The 20,540-nt window shown below is 40.9% G+C and overlaps 1 protein-coding gene across 2 annotated transcripts in view; it reads left to right on the top strand.

Moving 5' to 3' along the window:
- Window positions 1-20,540, top strand: part of LOC146978240 (tenascin-like) — a 47,097-nt gene that overhangs the window by 6,499 nt on the left and 20,058 nt on the right. For both annotated transcript variants that reach the window (XM_085790934.1, XM_085790933.1), the window contains exons 3-6: window positions 732-789; window positions 916-1,128; window positions 5,716-6,897; window positions 11,221-11,336. In XM_085790934.1, the coding sequence (XP_085647060.1) occupies window positions 732-789; window positions 916-1,128; window positions 5,716-6,897; window positions 11,221-11,336 (1,569 nt within the window). The remainder of the gene's footprint in view (window positions 1-731; window positions 790-915; window positions 1,129-5,715; window positions 6,898-11,220; window positions 11,337-20,540) is intronic.

Raw genomic sequence — 20,540 nt, 5'->3', positions numbered from 1 at the left:
TGATGAGGGAAACCAAGAAATCCCATTAGCCTCCGTAGCGTAGCTCTGAGCAGCTCGTGGCTCTGCTCCGCCGTTCTAAAAATAGCTTGCACCGACAAATAAAGGTAACGAACCTACTGCTATGACTGTAGGGATTATGGCAATGGGCCAATTTGCCAAAATGTTGAACTATCCCTTTAATAACTGGTAAATTCCAGTAATAAACTGGATATAGGAGTCCTGATTTTACCTGAGCCTATAGGAAGCAACACTCTGTCCTTTGCTGACCTCTAGTGGTTAAACTTCATCCTGCGGCTGTGATGCAGTGGTGAACTCCAGGTGTGTCGTACACAGTGATGTCATTGTTGGGGGCTTGGCTACAGGACATTAGCAACAAGCAGCACGCAAACAGAAGTTTGTGTTTTTTTGTGTTCAGACAAACAAGATAACTATTTTATCAAGAAGACAAAATGAACATAATTAATCTAGTACATGATACATGAGGATATTTAACCCTTCAAAATGCTGATTATATTTTTTCTGTAATTTGTATTTATCTGTATAATTTATCTTTAATTGTCCAAAAGATGTTTTACTCAGGTTTTCTGACAATTCCATCATAGATTTTTTGTCCAGTTTATCTTGACTGATGGATCTTGGGATTTTGGGACTTGTTGACTTACTCTGTCTTTAAGTATGGATCTTTATAAGCAAACATGAAACACTGAACTTTTCCATTGTCGTTACTACAGGTGGTGATCTCAGAAGGCTGCACCAATCAGGGGGATTCATCTGATGTCAGCCAGGGAGGTAAAGACTTTCACTGAAATCACTGTATTTATGTTGATGTTTATCAATTCACAAGTTTAAAAGACTAAAGTCAGACGGAATGGTCGAGTTCAGTTTCCATCTCCTGATCGCCTCCGTCTCTCCCAGGCAAAGAAATCGACCTGGTTCCTGGTTCCCCTCTGGTCCTGACCCACAGGATCAAACTGGTTCCATCCGGTTCAGGATCAGGGTCCTGTGGCTGCGAGGCGGACTTCGCCGCCCTTCGGGAGCGGCTGGAGCGGCTGGAGAGGGAGGTGTCGACCCTCAGAGAGAAATGTGGAGGAGCTGAAGGAGGCTGCTGCACCTCCAAGGAGAGCAAAGGTAAAAACAGCTTCTCATTCTGACTGTTGGAGGAAAACTGTATCTGTATATGTAGCCTATCGCAGTTTATTACAGACACTGTCAAAGAACAACTGGTCAATATGGTGCAGCAAAAACACCTTAATAAGAAGGTAATAACTAGGATTTTCCCAAAAGTCTCAGTTAAAGTTTCTTCAAAATTTTCACTTGAGTATTAAGGTTTTCTGCAACAATAGCGAAGACAACCAAAGTTGCATCTTTCCAATGTCCAGAGCTTAATAATCAATCTGCAGGTTTATGCTACATGACCTTCCCAATAAGTTACAGTAAGTAAGTTTCACCCTTAAGGACCTCCCACAACAAAGAAGAAATTTAATTTTATGCGTCATTTAAAGCAACTTTTAACTGGATTTGCAAAGGTCTCTCGTTTCTGATAAGGTGTACATTATTTTTTCTTTTATAAAGAAGCATTTTATGGAGCTAATTTACACCCTCATTCTGGGAAAGATGTACTGGCGTGGGCAGAGTTGTGTTTTGTTTAGTTTTTCTGTATGACATACAACAGCAAATGAGGCCATCGGTTGGAAGATGAGCTATTTTATAAATAGTGTAACTCGATACACTGGTCTGGTCGGTCCACCGGACGAAACGATTTACGACGAGGCTATAAATTAGAATTGAGTTGTTGCTACACTAGTAGCCAGTAAAAACCGAGCTCAATTTCATCGCTATATTATATATTTTCCTCATGACTGACACTGGGACAGGATCCGTGAAGAGAAACCTACCGCTTTTGTCCACAGGGGTCGCCAAAATCAACACAAAATTAAAGCTCTTTGTGGTCACTATAAGTAGAAAACTTGAGCTGTTTTGTGCAAATAGCTCAGACCCTGTATTTCCCACAGGAGATGGTGGAGACCAAAAACAGAGCTAAAAAAAAGAGCGAAAGAGAAAGCCAAACTCTACAACACATGACTCATCGTGTTGCTCTGTGACAGGACAGCTGTGTGTTGAAATCAGCAGCTGTTTGCAAACGTATTCGTCATAAAAACTGGAAAGATGATAGCAGCAAGTTTTCACGGATCCTCAAGTGGCCCCATTATAAATCTTTTCATAAAGTTACTGATCCTCACAAACTGTAAATGACGTTGCGTTTTTTTCCCCAACTGAGACAAGGGAGAAAACCCTCACAAACACAGAAAAACTGGGTGTTTCCTTGAATAGGGATGATTGTGAGAATGTTTTGTGGACATTCAACACTCATAAAAATTGACCAGACTGGTGGGAATCAAAGTTCAAAATCAATCCAGACAGTTATTTAGTCCAATATAGAGATAATCAAGTCTTTCCTGAGGGTTTCTCAACATGTTGATGCTGTAAATACAAATATTCTCTAGTCTTTGATACTTAAATACAGGAAATTCATTTTAATAACTCCGACTAACAACTGCACATTATGTGAGAAGGATGATGATTTCAATCATAGTTAATAACTCTTAACCATGACAACAAACACAAACACAAAGCTCCTCACACTGATGTGTTTCCTGTGGGAGTGGCAACATAAAGATCAGACAGAAACCAGTCTAGACTCTTATTGCTGAGAATTTTTCACCGCTTTACTGTCATTACAACATCTGGGCTTTCATCTTGTTATTCTGCTGCACACCATGTGTTTATAGCAACATGTGGAGGACAAACACTGGACAGGATCTTCAATGTCGGTTGAAAAATCCCCTCTTTGGATGGATACTGGTCACTGAGTTAATCCAGAAGATGTTTATACCACTTTAAAGGATGCTAGTTCAAATCCCTTCATTTTTACACATTCTCTTTACCAGCAGATTACACAGGGAGAAGGTAGAAAATAAAATGTTTATTACCTGTTGTCAGAGCAAATAAATAATGTAAATGTGTGCAGATTCTCAGGTTGATAATTGTGATAGAGACAAAAAGAGACGTGAAAATAGAAACTAGAAAAATTAATCTCACTCACATTCTTCATCAGAGTCACATGCACGTGAGTGTTTCGGCCAATCGCATTAGTTCATATTACTTTTCTGCCCGTAGCTGCTTCTCCTGTTCCACTGACTCATCCTACTGCATGACACACACACACATACACACATACATACACACACACTGCATGGCCAAGAGATGACAAATGTATCAAGCAGCAGAGAAAGCTATTTAACAATAACACTAAAAGTTGAAATCTGCTCCTAAATGAGTCATTTCCTCTTTTAAAGTAAACACACACAACATTAGAAAGAAATGAATGACACAAGAAAAACAACAAAGGAATTAAAATGAATCCACCCATCACACACCCCAAGTATTGTCATCAATTCAAAACAGCAGTGTGCTTGATGCAGAAAGTACATTCACAATAACATTTATAGACATAGATAATGTATACAAGCAGCTCTGTGCATGATCACGGCATAGACAGATTCTTTAATAAAAGAAGCAACATGACAAAAAAAACAAGAAATATCCAACATTTTCATGATTTAGAAAAATAAAATCATCACTTTTATGTAATGCAGAATCTACGGTGGCCCCCGATGCTCAATCCACTGCATTTTAAGGCCACAAAGGCAATTTGATAAAGGATAACAATAAACTACGTTACAGGGACACAGAAAAGTGTCACGAATCTGCATGTTTTTATAGCTTCATGTCCAGTTTTTCAGTGTTTTTCCATTTCAAAAGTCAAGAACTGGACAAGTCTTTGCCAGTCTGACTCATCACTTTTTTAACCGTCTCCAGGGGAAAACTTTTGCCGTGTTGTGTTGTGTTGTTTGGTGTATTTTCAGCACATGTCAATGTTGATGGAGATGTTTTCTGCTTGGTTTTGTGTTTTGTCTATTAGCAAAATGTGTTTTCACTTTCATTTTATTAATCCCAAAGGCAATTGTTCTAGGGCAAGGCCTTCAGACCAACAATAAAATAACAATGAAACAATAAAATATATATATAAAAAATATGAGCTAGAAAGTGACACTTATGTGCTAAAAGTGAGATTGATTAGAAGCTTTGACAAAACGTTAAGTCATGCACTTCTAAGTCCAAGACAGAGTGGTTGATTTTCCACTTTAAATCTACTTAAATTCCATATTTGAGAAAATAAACATAGTTGCACTAGCAGCTCTTTACAGTAATGCAGCAGCTGCATCAGGTGTAGTTGATTCACTGAATAATGAGAAATTTCTCTGCAGAATAAACAGTGAGTGCAGTTTTCCTATACGTTCAATGGAGGAAGGATCCAGTTGCAGTGAACAGGAGGAACTGACTGACAGGCTGACAGTGAAACGAGCTCTGACACACTGATGTTAGAACCAGTTCATCACACACAGAGCTGACCTCAGGACTGATCGCATTATGACCTGGCAGAGCTCGAACCATGAGCTAACGCTGCGTATATGTGTGTGTGTCCTTAGCTCTCTGCCCAGTGTGATCTCACACTCCCTCTCCTCCCACACTGGTGCAGATTCCCCTCCACCCTCCTCCTAACAACACACACACAATTAGTCAAAATAAGGCTGCGTGACAGTCCAATTAACGAGGATTAGACCTCCACTCCCCAAAAACTGAAGCAGGAAAAAATGTAAAATCATGTTTCAACGATACTCCATCATCATCATCACCATTGACTTGACTGTGGATGTTCAAGAGTCTCCGTTTGGCTGACGTGACCTGTTGCCTCTCAACTCGTGTTTCCCCTCGTGTCTTATCCCCTGTGAGGATGGAGGGATGGTTACATGTAGAGTAGGACTAATAATAATGGCATGATGTCACAGCAGCTGAATATTCTGACATGGAAAATTTTAAAAATGGAGGAAAATGATTCATCCATGATTCAAATGTCATATTTATGTTATGACTACATCTGATAAAATGTAGAGCTGCTGTTGGATTTCCTCATCTTCATCCTCCCTTTACTATCAGATAAACTGAATCAAGACACATACAGCTCAAAGGGAGGTGTTGTTGTCCACTAGAGTCAATCCCCATTGACTCGCAAGAAAACATTGTTGCCAGTTTGGTAGAAAAAACTTGAATCATACACCCTACTGTACATTCAACCAAATATCAGCCTGTAAGGATGTTGGTGTCCAGCTGTGTCTGCAGGGTAAATGAGGGGGTAGCTCCATTTTCTGACAAATCCATTTGCTTTAACCGGGGGGCAACCACCATTCCGACATCCCACCAGTCCGACATAGGCCCCTCTAAATGACAACGCTTAATTTTCTATCAAATGTCCCATCATTCCGACAATTCTTGCCTCCTATGGTCGGAATGACGGTATTTATTTATTTTTTTAAACATCCGGCCTTTCCGACAATTCCTTTTTTCCCCAAAAATATTTAGCACTGGTTGGGCTTAGGCAATAAAGACCTTGTGGGTATTCCTCTATCAGCAAGTCTTAAAGAAGGGAGTCACCTGTTGAGTAACGCACATTTCCTTATATTGAAAGCCTTGTCGGAATGGTGGGACGTTTGCATGTCGGAATGGCGGTATGTCGGAATGGTTGTATGTCTAAATGGTGGGATGTCGGAATGACAGCATGTAACCACTTTAACCTTTTCTTCCCCTCTCTTCCAGGTGCGGGTTGCTCCATCAAACCAGACATCAACGAATGTCCCAACGAGTGCAGCGATCAGGGCCGCTGTGTGGACGGCAAGTGCGTCTGTTTCTCTGGATTCAGTGGACCGGACTGCAGTGAATCCGACTGTCCTGGAAACTGCAACGACAACGGGAGGTGTGTGAATGGACAGTGTGTTTGCGATCCTGGATTCACTGGCCCGGACTGCACCGAGAAGACCTGTCCCAACAACTGCAACAATCGTGGACGGTGCGTCAACGGTAAGTGTGTCTGCGACAGCGGATTCACTGGAACGGACTGCTCTGAGAACTCATGCCCAGGAAACTGCAACAACAAGGGCCGCTGCGTCAACGGACAGTGTGTCTGTAATCCTGGATTCACAGGCCCAGATTGCTCCAAACGAGCCTGTCCTGATAACTGCAACAATCGTGGCAGGTGCGTCAACGGTAAATGTGTTTGTAACAGTGGCTTCACTGGCGCAGACTGCTCTGAGGTCGCTTGCCCTGGGAACTGTAACAACAAAGGGCGCTGCGTCAATGGACAGTGTGTCTGTAATCCTGGATTCACAGGCCCAGATTGCTCCCAACGTAGTTGTCCTGATAACTGCAACAACCGTGGCAGGTGCGTCAATGGTAAATGTGTTTGTAACAGTGGTTTCACTGGTGCAGACTGCTCTGAGGTCGCCTGTCCCGGAAACTGCAACAACAAGGGGCGCTGCATTAACGGGGAGTGCGTTTGCGATGAAGGCTTTGGTGGCCCAGACTGCTCTGAAAAAATCTGTCCAAATGACTGCTACGACCGTGGGAGATGCGTAGACGGTCAGTGTGTGTGTGACAGCGGCTTCACCGGTGAAGACTGCTCTGAAAAGTCTTGCCCAGGAAACTGCAACAACAGAGGACGCTGCGTTAACGGTCAATGCGTTTGCGAAGATGGGTTCACAGGCGTGGACTGCTCTGAAAAGTCTTGCCCCAACAACTGCAGCAATCGGGGGAAGTGCGTAAATGGGAAATGTGTTTGCAATGTTGGCTTCGCCGGACCAGACTGCTCTGCCAAAGGCTGTCCGAACAACTGCAGCAACAAAGGGCGGTGCGTCAAGGGCAAGTGTGTTTGCCGGCGAGGGTTCACCGGACCAGACTGCAGCCAGTGTGAGGACGGGATGACTGGACCAAACTGTGATATAGGTGAGTCAAACTAACTAAAATGCACAATCCTGAGTCAAAATGAGTCTCCAAACCGGATCCTGTAGAGATAGTCAGATGTGCAAAGAAAAACAAACAAAAAAATAAAGCATATAGTATAATGCTGTTGGTGTACATTTGTGGTGTACCACAAGGTTCGATTCTGGGTCCTGTTTTCTTTGTTGTGTAAATGTTTCCTTCTTTGAACAGACAAGGAATTAGTTCAGTTAGCTGCCTGGAGACACAGCTAATCTGAGCTATTTTTTTGTCAGGCGGAGATGAAAATGATCATTCATGCAGTCATTTAGATCCTTCTGGGCTACCGTAACTCCCTGAAGCTGAAGTACTGCCACACTCCGCCTGGCATCGTTTTTAGTGGTTTCAGAAATTAGATGTTTCTAATTTGACACCACTATGGTCAAAGACTAGTTCAGTTTAGGCAAAAAAACTACTTGTTCAGAGAGAGGTTGCGGTTTGGGCTGAAAAAACACTTGGTTGAGAGTGGGGAATCGTGGTTATAACATCCCTGACTGTTGGTTGGAAACTGGAAACAGACAGGGAACCTTCCTGCCTCCTCTTTTGGTGAACATATGGCTTTAAAACAACATCACACAACTTCCTCCTTTGCTCCCAATGGACAAGAGTAAAAATTAATACGTTCACTAAGGGGGTTTTACCGCTTGAATGCACACAGATGTTGTCATTGGGAATTTGCCGAAATGACTGTTGCTGTAGTTTTTCTTGGGATGGGGACAGTCTTCCTCTGAATCACTTACATGCAGCCCATAATACTCATGCATGGCAACTGACCAGGTCGTCTAAAAGGTCTCATGTGACACCAGTCTGGAGTGTTTCCTAAAGAGGTTTGTGATCCAGGTTTTAACTTTTACACGTAACTTAAATTGTTACTCAGCTCCCAGCTGGTCCCTCTTGCCTTCAGTTGGTTGCCTTGCTTACTCTTATTTCACCTGATTTTATATCTGTTATTTCTTCTTTTTACCACACAGCACTTAACAGGTGCTGTATTTATTATTTTCCCTTTGTAGCTTCTGCTCCGTCATTACAGGCTACAGGGGAATGAATCACACTTCCTCTATAGTGGCCATTTTAAATTCATCAAATAGCATCACATTTTTGGCTTTTGTTTTTCCTCCATGTGTATTGGTGATTTATAACCCCAGGGTGAACACTTTACATGCTTGCTATGTTTACATATCCCAAAAGCCTTGCTTTCGTGTAATATCTTCTTTCATAATAACTTAATAGATCGACCACACGAGAGGAGACAGTTTATCATTTTTGGGAGGTGCCGTTGATGAATGTGCTCCGAAGTGCTGTAAACATTTTTTGAGTGTTGGTCAAAATCTCAGTGTTTTCCCTCAACAACAGTAATTTTTTTTTTAACAATCTCTGCTCATGACTGTGGTTTGACACAATAGTGTCTGCAGAGTCCTTTCAAATTGCATTACCTACTCTGGTTCTGTTGTCTAGCTGCTGTTGTTGTTGTCGTTGTTGTTGCCAGGCTACGTTAGTGTATTTACTCGTGTGTTTGGAGCTGATTCAAGCTGCAGTGAATCCGGTGACGGAACTGTTTCATTAGCGGAGCAGCAGGACCCAGACCTGTTGCCCATAAAACTCCCTTAGGCTGCTGTGTAATGGCTTTCAGTGCTGCCTGAGGCACGTGTGTGTGTATGTGTCTGCATGTGTGTGTGTGTGTGAGAGAGAGAGAGAGTGTTAAGTGTTTTCCCAAATGTAACTGACCTGTGATTAGAGTCAGGGGAGGGATGTCCCATAATCTGAAGTCCCATATGAGAAGGAAAGAAGTTAGTGGACAGTGCACAGGCCGCTAAGTAGATTTCCAACCACCTGTTTTTGCGCACATGTGGAACTTGAGCAAAACTACCTCAGTTTTGTTTTGTTTTGTTTTTTGCTCAAAAGGTATAACAAAAAAAATATTTTGCTCAGTAAGAAAGGTCGACAAATTGAAAAAAGTCGTGAGGACGCCTGAGCCTTTTGTTAGTGCTCTCATTAGCTGGTCTCATCTCATTGGATACTTTAGCAAGAGAGGCCATAAAGACACAACAAACATGAGTAGTCAACATTAGAAACAATAGTGTAATTATGTAAATAGAGACAGAAGTTCCAAATAGTGATAACAAATCAATACCAAGACTAAAATTCCATGTAGTTAGCTAGCTATCTTAAAAAGAAATTATATTTAGCCTACTATTGTTTAGCTACACTAGCACCACTACTAAGTATTTTCCTTCATTATCCTCCGAGAATGAATCCTGCTGAATCCTGTGAAACTCCTGGATGGAGGTGCATGACATTCACGGTTCCCAGGTTTCTTTCTGACGATCTCCTGCACTATGAGGTCCACAGTCGTAGGTTTGAAGAAACATACCTGAATCTGCGTTTGAAATGTACTCTAAACTTATATTCATTTCATTTTCACTTTGTCCGAATATTTGCAAAGCTTTTGTACTACTTAGAAAATGAAATGGCATGCTAACATACTAAATTAAGATTGTGAACACTGTGAATTTGCAAAACTGCTAGCATAGCTACAGAATCTTAGCCATTAGCTTCCACATCAACCCTGTACCCCCAAAAAAGTCATAAAGTTGTGTAGCGATTTCACATGGGAGGCAGCAATGACAACTTTTGACTTAGCCAAGAAGAAAAGATGAGTTCATGGGAAATATCCTGATAATTTCCATCAGATTTTTTGCAACATTTTATATCTTGATGGATGTGTGAGGTTGTTTGGGTCCTCCCTCATGGTTACCATGTTTCCCTCTTGGTTGTTACAGTTCACTGTGTATGTGAGGTGCTTGTTGGATTTGCTGTAATTACTTACGGGAACGTTACGTCAGTCCCTCTGTCAGTGACCCGCTCTGCAGCAAATTTTTCAGCTTTAATTTTATGAGAAACTGGTGCCGTAAAATAAATCTGTGAATTATTATCGACTGCACCTTCTTCACCCCTCGCTGTGTGCAGTCATACATCAGCCGTCAGGCAGGCTCCGCCAAGCTGATGGCTTCATGTTGGCAGCGCCACACAGCGCCACGTGTTTCTGCATGAGACTCTGGCACAATGAACTACAGTTTGTGTGAAAGAGTGACACACTGTTCTTATAATGTAGATAGAACATGATCAGATCTGAATGATTCTTACAGTCAGATAGTTTTATGGAAACTTTGTAAACCTGTGTGATAAACTTTATCAGTCTCTACCACTGGGAACACACTGGCTGAATCACTGCTAACCAGCTATATAACTCTCTCGCATGCTTTGCAAGTTACTGGAGTATGATTTCATTATGAATTGAGTTATGATTTATTTTTGACAGTTTATGTAACGTAAATGCCACTGTCTCCACATGCACCTGCCAAAATAGTTCAAAACTAGGTATACATGACAACCAATAGGTCCTTTCTGTCCAATTTTGTTGAGCTACATGCATGTCATGTGTTAGAGCTGCTTTCCATTGAAATATTTTATGTATAAACGACGTAATTTTCACTTTTCAGCTAAATTAAGCCCAGTTTTGCATATCCACGCTTCTTGTGCTCCTATGTAAAATCAAGATCTTTTAAAGAACCAAGTTATTCAAGGTTTCTTTAGAGTAGTGGCATTCAACCATAACAATAGCGTTGTTTCTTTTTTACCACTAGGTGGCAGCACAGTACGATGTAAACTTGACCACTTGACAACAATGTTTTTGTTGAGCTCTGTTTTTGGTCTCCACCACCTCCTGAGGAAAATATTGAGACATTTGAATCTGAATCAGTTCCATTCTTGTCTTTTGTGGCCCTCATTCAGCTGCCTTTCCCAGACGTTGGTGGCTCCCAAATCAACAACCTGGACACTGCTCTTAATGACAAAACCATCCCTTGTCACCGGAGCTGTATCAGTTTCAAACGGCAGATCAGATTGGAGTTAGTTTGTTTTATCGATGTGGTGTCACTGAGCAGACAGTTTAACAGAGCCAAATGTTGATACTTTTGGTATATTTCACTCTGCTGCGGTGATAGTGGCCAGACAGGAAAGACATTTTTAGTTAGACGCCCGCTGGTTATTTTGTTCCACTGCCTTTATCTTCATCAGTCATAGGATGGAGCACAGAGTTTAGTTATCTATCTGGGTTCTGCTGTGGTGCTACAGGGACACCACAACTCAGGTTGATCACATACTATGGAGTTATATAATGCAAACATAAAGGGAAACAGGGATATTAACGTAAATAAATGTAAGTATTGTATAAACAGGTGTGACTGATGGATTATATCAAAGCTGTCTCTCTCTCTCTCTTGTGTCCAGTGATGTCAGGTGTCACTCAGCTCAACACTCGGGACATCACAGAGACGTCTGTCACTCTGGTCTGGACACCACCCGCCGTGCAGTATGAGACTTATCACATCACCTTCACCAGCCAGGTAACCTGATGTTGATCTTTCATATCGCTGCATTGATTAAGTAGTTGTCATTGCAATTTGGGATGATGGTAGATGGTAGTTTTTAGGATGTACTGGGTGACTTGTGGATTAAAAACCTAGGAAACTAGTAAATAAAAACTAGACGCTTAAGACCAAAGTCTTGTTGCATGTTTCCAAGTAAGGTTTTTAGGAAGGATGATCTATTCAAAACTCAAAATGATTAATGATGATGGTCAATGCCTAAATAAAAGATATTCAGAAAATTAAAATCACCTTTAAAAAAAAAAGAACAGTCCCAAGAAGTGAATGGAAAAAATAAATATTTAAACATTTTTTGGCACCAGAATAATGAAAAGAAATTTACAAAAAAAATAAATAAATAAAAGATTTTTTTTTTCTAATTCTCTTTTTTCATAACAACTCCAAGAAAAAAAGTAATTTTTTCATTAAAAAAAAAATCTTTCCTCTGAGAAAACACACTTGCCTCTCGGGTCTTGTTTTCACAGATGAAAACCAGAAAATAGATAAATGCACACAAATATTTCTTGAAGTAAGTGAGACAGCAGATGTTTTTTGTCAATAGTTGTGGTCCAGCAATGAAACATCAACAAATTAGCTCACACTGAGTCCTTGTTGTCCCCTCGTTCACAACTCTAAAATCTGCTCAGGGGGTCAAAGCCTCCGCCAGGTCATGTTGAGACTGAGGACGTAGGAGAACAGGGAACAGAAACTGTGCTTGAAATTTACTCAGGCTCCTCAGGGGGTACTAAAAAGGGGCTGATGTGGCCTCCAGACAGGATCATAAAAATGTTGTGCTTTAAACAACCTCCACTGTCCAAAATAATCAAATAAATAACACTTTTTGACCTTTAACCTTAACATAGTAAGTTTGTTTTCAGATTGAAATGAAAGTTTTGCGTATATGTGTGTGTGTGTGTGTGTGTGTGTGTGTGTGTGTGTGTGTGTGTGTGTGTAGGAGGGCAGCTTCGAGTGTAGATCATGTTGAAAAGACATTTCAAAGTATCTTTTCCATGGCAACAAAAGGTACAGCTGTTTCCACCAACTCCTGAAAAGATGACAAACAATAAATTTAACAAGGATTCAGAGAGTTCAGCAGCTCCAAGAATCATTTCCACCGCAAACACTGATAAAAAAAATGTCCAGTGAAATTTCCTTTAAGACAAACCCAAAAAGGATTTAGAGCACAGATGGTTCACAGTAAATCAACCCAAGGATCTTATAGTTGTTTGAAGCCAGAACTCAACACAACAAGTCACACCGAGGAGCATCATTTTACTATAAAGCGCTAAAAAAAAGGGAAAAAAAGTGGAACAATTGGATTTGGCATAAAAGAGGCATAAAATAAGGCCTGACCGGATATTAAAAGTTCTGCAGAGTTGAAATGTGTTTCACAGCTAAACAAAAGTCGAACCAGGCCTATATACTGACCTGTGCAGCTGAAATGAACACATCATTGCTATTTAAAGGAGCTATCTGTAGGTTTTTGTTCATGCTGATAGCAGCATTATGGTTAGCAGTCTAGGGCAAATTGTTATTTCCTATTGCTAATTTTCTTCTTCTGAAGTTAGCCAATTAGTCTGTCTTCTCATTTTCCAATACCGAGTCACTGTAGCATTCAGACCTTTAGCTGTAAGTTTTGCAGTTGCTACGTTGCTAACATTGGCAATAACAATTGTTTACTCATCAGTCTAGAAAAACATTGTGAGTCACTTTCCGATACTGAGTCACTGTAGAGTCCAGACTGCTTTGAAAGATGTAGCTACTGTAGTAGGATGATATTGTAATGTCTTGTCCTGTGAACCCAATGTTGACTGAACTTCTCTTCAATAATGGTAAACAGCTGTTAAATGCTTATGTTAGCTTTGTAGCAATAGTGCACTTACAAATCCCTTAATCCCTCAAGATCAATACTTACACTGAACATTTTGGAAAACACATTTATTTACTCTCTGGTGGAAAAGCAAGACATAAGAATGATAAAATTATTATGTGTGAGAATATGAAGATAGAGCCATCAGTTTTCCATGAAAACTAGAAACAGTTCAACTGTCTCAATCCAAAGGTCCAAAAAATGAAATTACGTACGTCCACTTCTGCAGCTCAGTGATTAAGGTGCTGCATCTTGTTAACCTCCCCACACACGGAGTGAAATATAAAAATGACAGTTTGTGGTTTCATGGGGAGTTTCTGAGCTGAGATCCATCTGAACATCACGGTCTCATAAGGAAACCAGATCCCCAAAGTGCAGAAGTATTTCATTAAGAGTTTACTGTAACCTATCCACCCTGAACAGTTTCACTTTTATAAGGCTTTTTTCAGCTCTTAATTTGTTTCCCTGCTGACCATGGAAGTCTTGTTAAGGTCTAACTTTTTCTTTTTTTTTTCAGACACTTTCCAACTTAAAAATGAACCATGGCCTAAAATGACCTTCCTGCACAAACACAGTCCTCATACCAGACAGTTTAAGAACGTGGTCTGAAGGTTGCCTCATGTCTTTGAAGATGGTGTACACGCAAACATAGTGATGTTATTGCTGACGGGTTTAGGTTCTTTATATTCGATGGGAAAAAAATGACAGCGGCAGGTTAAATAGAAACCGAACGGTTTGTCATTTCCATGACAGACTTGAGAAAAAATGATCTGTGAAATTGACTTAAAGCCCCAGAGGAGATCTCTGGATGCCATAAACAGTAAATTACAGCAGCAGTTTTATGATGCTACAGTTCACCGACTCTCTGCACTGAATCCTGGTTTAAGTGCAGCTTTCATGTTTCCATGACCGAAGCTGCGGCTCATGGTCTCAGAAATATTGTTTTTGAAACGCTAAAAGTAAAGTAAACACAGATATAAGAAGGATGAGAGTAGATTTTTCAGTCTGGGACAACTGATGTTTTGAGATGTCTGAAAAATTTTAAAGGTGCAGAATATCATCAGAAATACAGTATCTAACGAAACAGACAAAAAAATCCAGTTAAAAACCGCAAGTAGCCAAGTTCAAATGAATCATCCACAGATTAAATCATTTCTGTTACAAATCCAGATACATTAGATTGTAAAAAAAAAAGCCACAAAGATTATTGAAATTTATGTCGGTGACATCTAATAAATCAGACAGGATCATGAGCCACGTTGGGAGGGCAACGACTGTTAATTCAGCAAAGATTCTCACCAGGTTTTATTTCCATGACAAATACGATAAAAAATCTAACGTTCGTTTTGCGGTAATCCCCGCGGAACGCTCAGGATGGCAACAGCAGATTCTGCTCCTCCGTGGAAAAGAATATCGACTTCTTTTTTGGCGATGTTTGGATAAAAATGCCAAGTCTAATCTCGTCTGAGTAACTGTTCCTACCCTGACATCATCCATGTGTGTGTATGTGTGTGTGTGTGTGTGTGTGTGTGTGTGTGTGTGTGTTTTGGATTCCCCTCGTTATCTCAACCAAGACTTAATTACTCAGCAGCTCCAGAGGTTTTTCCTCTGCTCTGTTGAAGAGCGTCAAATGTTTATGAAAAAAAAAGAAACACACTGTGCACAGAAATTTTAAGGTCTCACGTTGTATAAAGGTAGATTTTCCATGTCTTTTTTGAATTATAAATTAAGTCTAGACTCCATATAAATATTGCAAAAGTTTCAGAGCCCTCAATCCACAGAGAAACGGACACAGTCCACCACAAATACACAATTAAAAAGAGCCTTTTGTGTAGGTTGACCTCTGTGTCCTCAGTGGTAGACATGCCATGTAAAGTATGCATACAGGACTGGAACACCATAGACAGCTGTTTGTTTCCTGTTTCCTCCCAAGGAGACTGAGCTGCAGGCAGATACTAGCTCCTCCTGGCCACGAGCCACAGTATCTTTAATCCAGACATTGACCAGACTCCACAGTCCTCCCTGTGTTTGCATGGGAAGGGGGGGAAATGTAATTCACTGTAAGTAAATGAACAAAAACAGCTCCTTCAACCTAAACAACTAAACAGGTTTGATTTTAACAATCCTCAATCCTCTGATACAGTCCATACGACCCAGCGACCCCTCAATCGCTCTTTTTTCTTTTATTGGCTTCATCACCGCTTTCACTTTTGCAGATATTTTCTTTTCTTTTCCACTCTAAACATTAACATTTTAAACCAGTAATGTCATTTCTATCCACATTTGCTTTAAAATTACTTCCTCCAAATTTGGCAATCCTTATTGTCATGGTTACTGTAATTATAACACGGTCAACTTTGTTTTTAAGACTCATAAAACAGAGGCTTAACCACTAATTTCATGTTTTATCCACCTGAACCTCCTCTTATGTGGACTTTGGCAGGCTAACACTACATCACACGTTCCTCTTTCTGCTGTCATAATTACTATGGCCACTAGATGTCGCCTGGCAACAAAATGTTATAATGGATCATAATAAGCTGCAGTGCCACAGATGATGACAGATGACAGATGCAGTATGATCAGGTTAATGCATCAAAGGGAGAACAAAACAAACATAAGTTCCAGTGTACTAAAGGAGAAATTTCATAGAAGGTATAAAAGATGCAGCAAGTCGCCAACATTAGATTCATTATGTGGCTGGTTTAGAGGTAAACCACTGAATAACCAGGCTTTAAAAACAAGGAGTATTTATGAGGTGGATCTATAATCTGACATCTTGTGGGTAATAATATTTAATTTTGGTTTGACTCATAGTGAGGTGTTTAAGTATATAGAGGCTGACTGTGATTACGCCACAAACAGATATTTTGTGGCGTGTACACCCATAAAACAAAGGTTTATGAAGTGAAGCTCTGGAGAGAAGTAAAATCTGCTGCAGGTTTGACTGAAAACTAAAAATTATAGATGAAATGATGTTGATGTTTTTGTTCTGGTGAGTGTAAAGCACTGAGTTGGACGAGCAGAGCAGCCAATACCCCGGTGGAGGACACTGGCGCTTCATCCTGTCTCTTTAACGATGTGATGCATTTCCTGGATCGATCCTCGCGAAACCAGATTTTTTGACTCAGGCAAAGAAAATTTCTGAGATAATTCACCAGACTGGGAGGGCGTGTGCTGTTGGTGACAGCACTGGCAACAAGCCGAGCACCAAATCATCCGTCACGCTGGCTTGTGTTGGACAAACACAAACTGAAACATAGCAACAACGTCTCGGTAACAACATCACATCGTCCAGGTGCCAGACTGTTAAAGTTAATGTGAGCATTGAGGTTTGACCAACAAACACTAACATCACCGAGTCCAAAGTGCTGTGGCATGTGATGCAGGTTGTGACCTCCAGGGGGCATCGAACTTCAGAAAAGGCTGCAAACAGCCACCGTACTTTATCGACCTTTGTGTCTGGGCAGATCTCTGGTTTGTGTATCAGAGGTCATGTGACTTTCTGGTGTTGCATTCAAGTATCTTTATCTTTTATCGCATGAAACAATAAATTGAAACACATCTCTGTGCCCCGTAGTTAAAACATACAGAAATATACAAAGAATTTTTACCAAAATATAACATCAAGAGGTAGATATCACTTATTTCCACAATAAGGGGTTGTTTTATTAAACTGTTTCATACGACCCATAGAGGTTTCTCCAGATCTTGGTCGTCACAGTTACAATAATAAACACACCGGCTGCACCAAAAAAGTAGCGTATTCTCGCTGCCGTCGCCACGGTTACTATAATAACAGTCGTGGTTTTGTTAGGTTTGAGAAAAGTTTGTGATTTGAGTCAAAATTAGCCCTTCCTCGACATGAGACAATTTCCGTTGCCATGGTTACGATAATAACACGGATGAATCATGAATAATAGAAACAACAAAAGCGGCTGCTTTCACGTGGGAATTGAACACTCAACTCTGTCATTGCGCTCTATACTATGTCACCGCATTATACGTACAATACAGCCACTAGATGCCGCCATAGTAACCTGTCAGCACATACACTATTTATATGTGAATGGCCCATTATGTGAATGGCCCATTATTCACAAACACCACATCAGTAGTCCTAGTGGACCGTTCTTCTACATGTGTTGTGCAACCACAGTTCAGATGTCCAGAGTTATGTCGTTGGCGCCCTGAGGTCAACAGGTCAAACTCGTCCTGGGCTGGATGTGGACGGTCTGGTGAACCAAAACCGACTCTCCTTGATTCTCCTCCAGCATCACTCAGGTTGCACTTCATATAATCCCATGATGTCACAGCCGTGAAATGTAATGAGCATTTCACACACACACACACACACAAAAATAGAGTAAAATTATCTTGGCGTTGGCTCCGGTGGCTCCCACAGGACAAACTGTACATTTACGGTTGTTGTTCTGCTCCTCCGTTGTGCTGAGAACATTAAAACCTCCGAGGGAATATGAGGAATGTTTCACACCTGATTTAGTTTTAGGAGCCAGAACAAGAGGAGATCGTTTCTTATTTTTTATACTGAGTCTATGTAAGTGCTGAGTATAGTAATGCATGTGAACATAATTTTAGCAAATGATGCAAACACATTGTAAATCCCAAGGAACAGAGGTGCTTTAGTGTTTTGTTTTTGTTTTTTCTTTAGTTTCTGGTCATGGTTTTGACTTGTTTTTTCTCACCTGTTTGCACGTAGTCCTGACCTGATCCATTTTCAGTTCAGATTTGGATTACATTTGCATCCTCAGGATTTTAGCTACTTTTAGCACGTGTCAGCTAATTTCTGTTTATTCACATCACATTTGAAATTTAGATCTGAATCCAGAGGACTGTACCATACCAAGGGACTAGAGTCATATCAAAGATGAAACACAGTGAGACAAATACACCATCACCACTGTTTTTTTCTGTATTTTGTTTCATCTTCGTTTCTGAATCCAGTTCAAACTCGGTCTTGATTCAGTCTTAGGACCTCTTGGACGTCCTCTGGACTCTCGGCCAGTCAGTGGCTTGGTGGCCCTGACAGCTCAACACAATGCAACTTAAGAAAATGCATCGCAGATGCACAAATTCCGAAAACATCTAAATGAATTTGACAACACATGCGCTGCAAATTCACACAAAAACAAAGACATAGAAGTGTTTCCAGGGGGCAATAAATTGGGATGAGACTGGCTGGGACTCGTTCAATTCACAACCGTGACGTGTGAAGGAAAAAACATTGAATAACAAGTGAGTCCTTAATTTTTTTCATTTTGTTATTTTTGGCTTTAATTTTGATGGAGAGAGACAATAATATTGTGCGAAAGGCCACAGGGTGGACTCAAACCCAGGTCGTTGTGGTTAGGATTTCATGGTAGAGGCCAGAATTGATCTGTTGAAAATATACATTCAGACATTTAATAGTCAGAAAGAAAGATGCATCACTCCTACAGAAACCAGGAATGTCAGGTTTGTCCACTCTCACACATGTGTGATCAATCTGCTGCAGGGAATTAAAGACAAGGAAAATTACTAATTGTGTTGGTATTTGTGTTGAAGAGAGGAAGAGAGAGACTGGACTTAACTTTCTAAACCAGTCAAAATCAAAAACATCTAAAAAGATGAGGCAAAACCATTTCACTGTTTTAGATCACAGCAGAAACACTCTCACACAACTGGACAGTTAACCACCTGACTGCATGTCTCTCAGGCATGTTTTCCCACACACACACTTCCACACGCACAGTTTGAGCGATGGCCTCTTGTTGTAAACAGAGCTGTGGCTCCTCGCGCTGACATCATGAGGGATTAAGACCCTGGACCGGAGCAACAGCGCCAGAAAATATCCACAACCACCCACAACTGCTGAGAGACAGAGGGAGAAGAGAGGAGGGGGAGGAGGAGGAAGAGTCAGAGATGGAGGGATGCCTGCAGAGGGAATAGGACTGGAGGTGATGAGAGGATGTGATGGAAACAACACGGAGAGTCTTGATCGTCTTTGTGAACTCGCAGAGAGGAGACGTGATCCTGACTGGAGGCCATGTGAACCAGAGGGAGAGGGGGGGAGTCAGAGGAGGAGGAGGAAGAGGAGGAGGAGGAGGAGGGAATAAACCCAATTAGAGTAGAAACAAAAACAAACCCAACAGTAGAGAATAGAACCGAGTGGAAAAGATCAGTAACTTTAAATAAACAGGGTTAGAAGAGAACGAAAACAACGGTGCGTCATCTCGGAGAGGAGCTAAAAGCCATTGAGCAGCTCACATGTAAATACAGCAGATGTTTGTGTTTAACTGAAGACACTGTGGGTGTAAACATCAGCTTGTAGTACGTGTCCGAGCTGATGCAGAGAAACAGCCTCTGAGGTATAATTCACATGTCGACCTCGGTGGCTGCATGTCTTAGCAGCTGCTGTGACCAGAGCTCCCGAGCTGCTACTTATGACACATAGATACATTTTGTTTTATGGAGACATCTAGTGGCCGTAGTGGTTATTACAGAGAAGTGCGGTGACGTAATATAAAATAGTCCACGTGAGGAGAGCGTGATTTGACTCCTGCATGAAACATGTTTATACAGAATCTGTGATAGTTATCTTCTAACAATCTATCTAACAATGACAACAGTCTGTACGTAGGTACAGTCTTGCCTAACCAAATTGCATTACGCATTGTGCTGTTACCACTAGAGCAGTTTTTCAGGAAGCTCAGCATGCAGCTCCTCAATATCTTTGCATAGAGCCTTATATTTCTGCAGCATCTTATTATGACCACATTGTTATGTTTTGCTGCTAGGCGACATCTAGTGGTTGCTCTTATTATGACAGGAGCAGAGGAGAAAAAGTGCAGTGATTTGGTATAAAGAACAATAAAGTCGCCATCATGAGGAGGCTGTGATGGATGGAGGAGTCAACAAAAACACAGGAATATAATTCAGGAGAGCGGCGTTTGATTCCCATGTGAGGGTTAGCTGTTTGTTTTGTAGCCATCACAACAATGACAACGTTATGTGTTGAGGAAGTATAGGCCTACTTTTATCAAAATCACTTTTTTTCCAAAACCTAACCAAGTCACAACCATTAGTTACAATGGTGCACTGCTATTAGTAGTAGAGATGTTTATAATTATACCCATGACAACTGGGGTCTGGTATTTCACGTAGGTGGGTTAGTAAAGAGGCCACACACCCCTCATTGAATCTATACCGATATGTCATGGTATCGGTGCAAAGCAAACACTGTGATTGAAGCCAGTAAGACATGAAAAGCTCTGTTATTAAACATTTTTAAATTAATTTCAGACACAAGGAAG

This window comes from Trachurus japonicus, chromosome 11, assembly GCF_045865225.1.
Source record: "Trachurus japonicus isolate A0001 chromosome 11, Traja_1.0".
Taxonomy (NCBI): domain Eukaryota; kingdom Metazoa; phylum Chordata; class Actinopteri; order Carangiformes; family Carangidae; genus Trachurus; species Trachurus japonicus.
The sequence above is the reverse complement of the archived record's forward strand: the minus strand, read 5'-3'. Positions and strand labels throughout refer to the sequence as shown.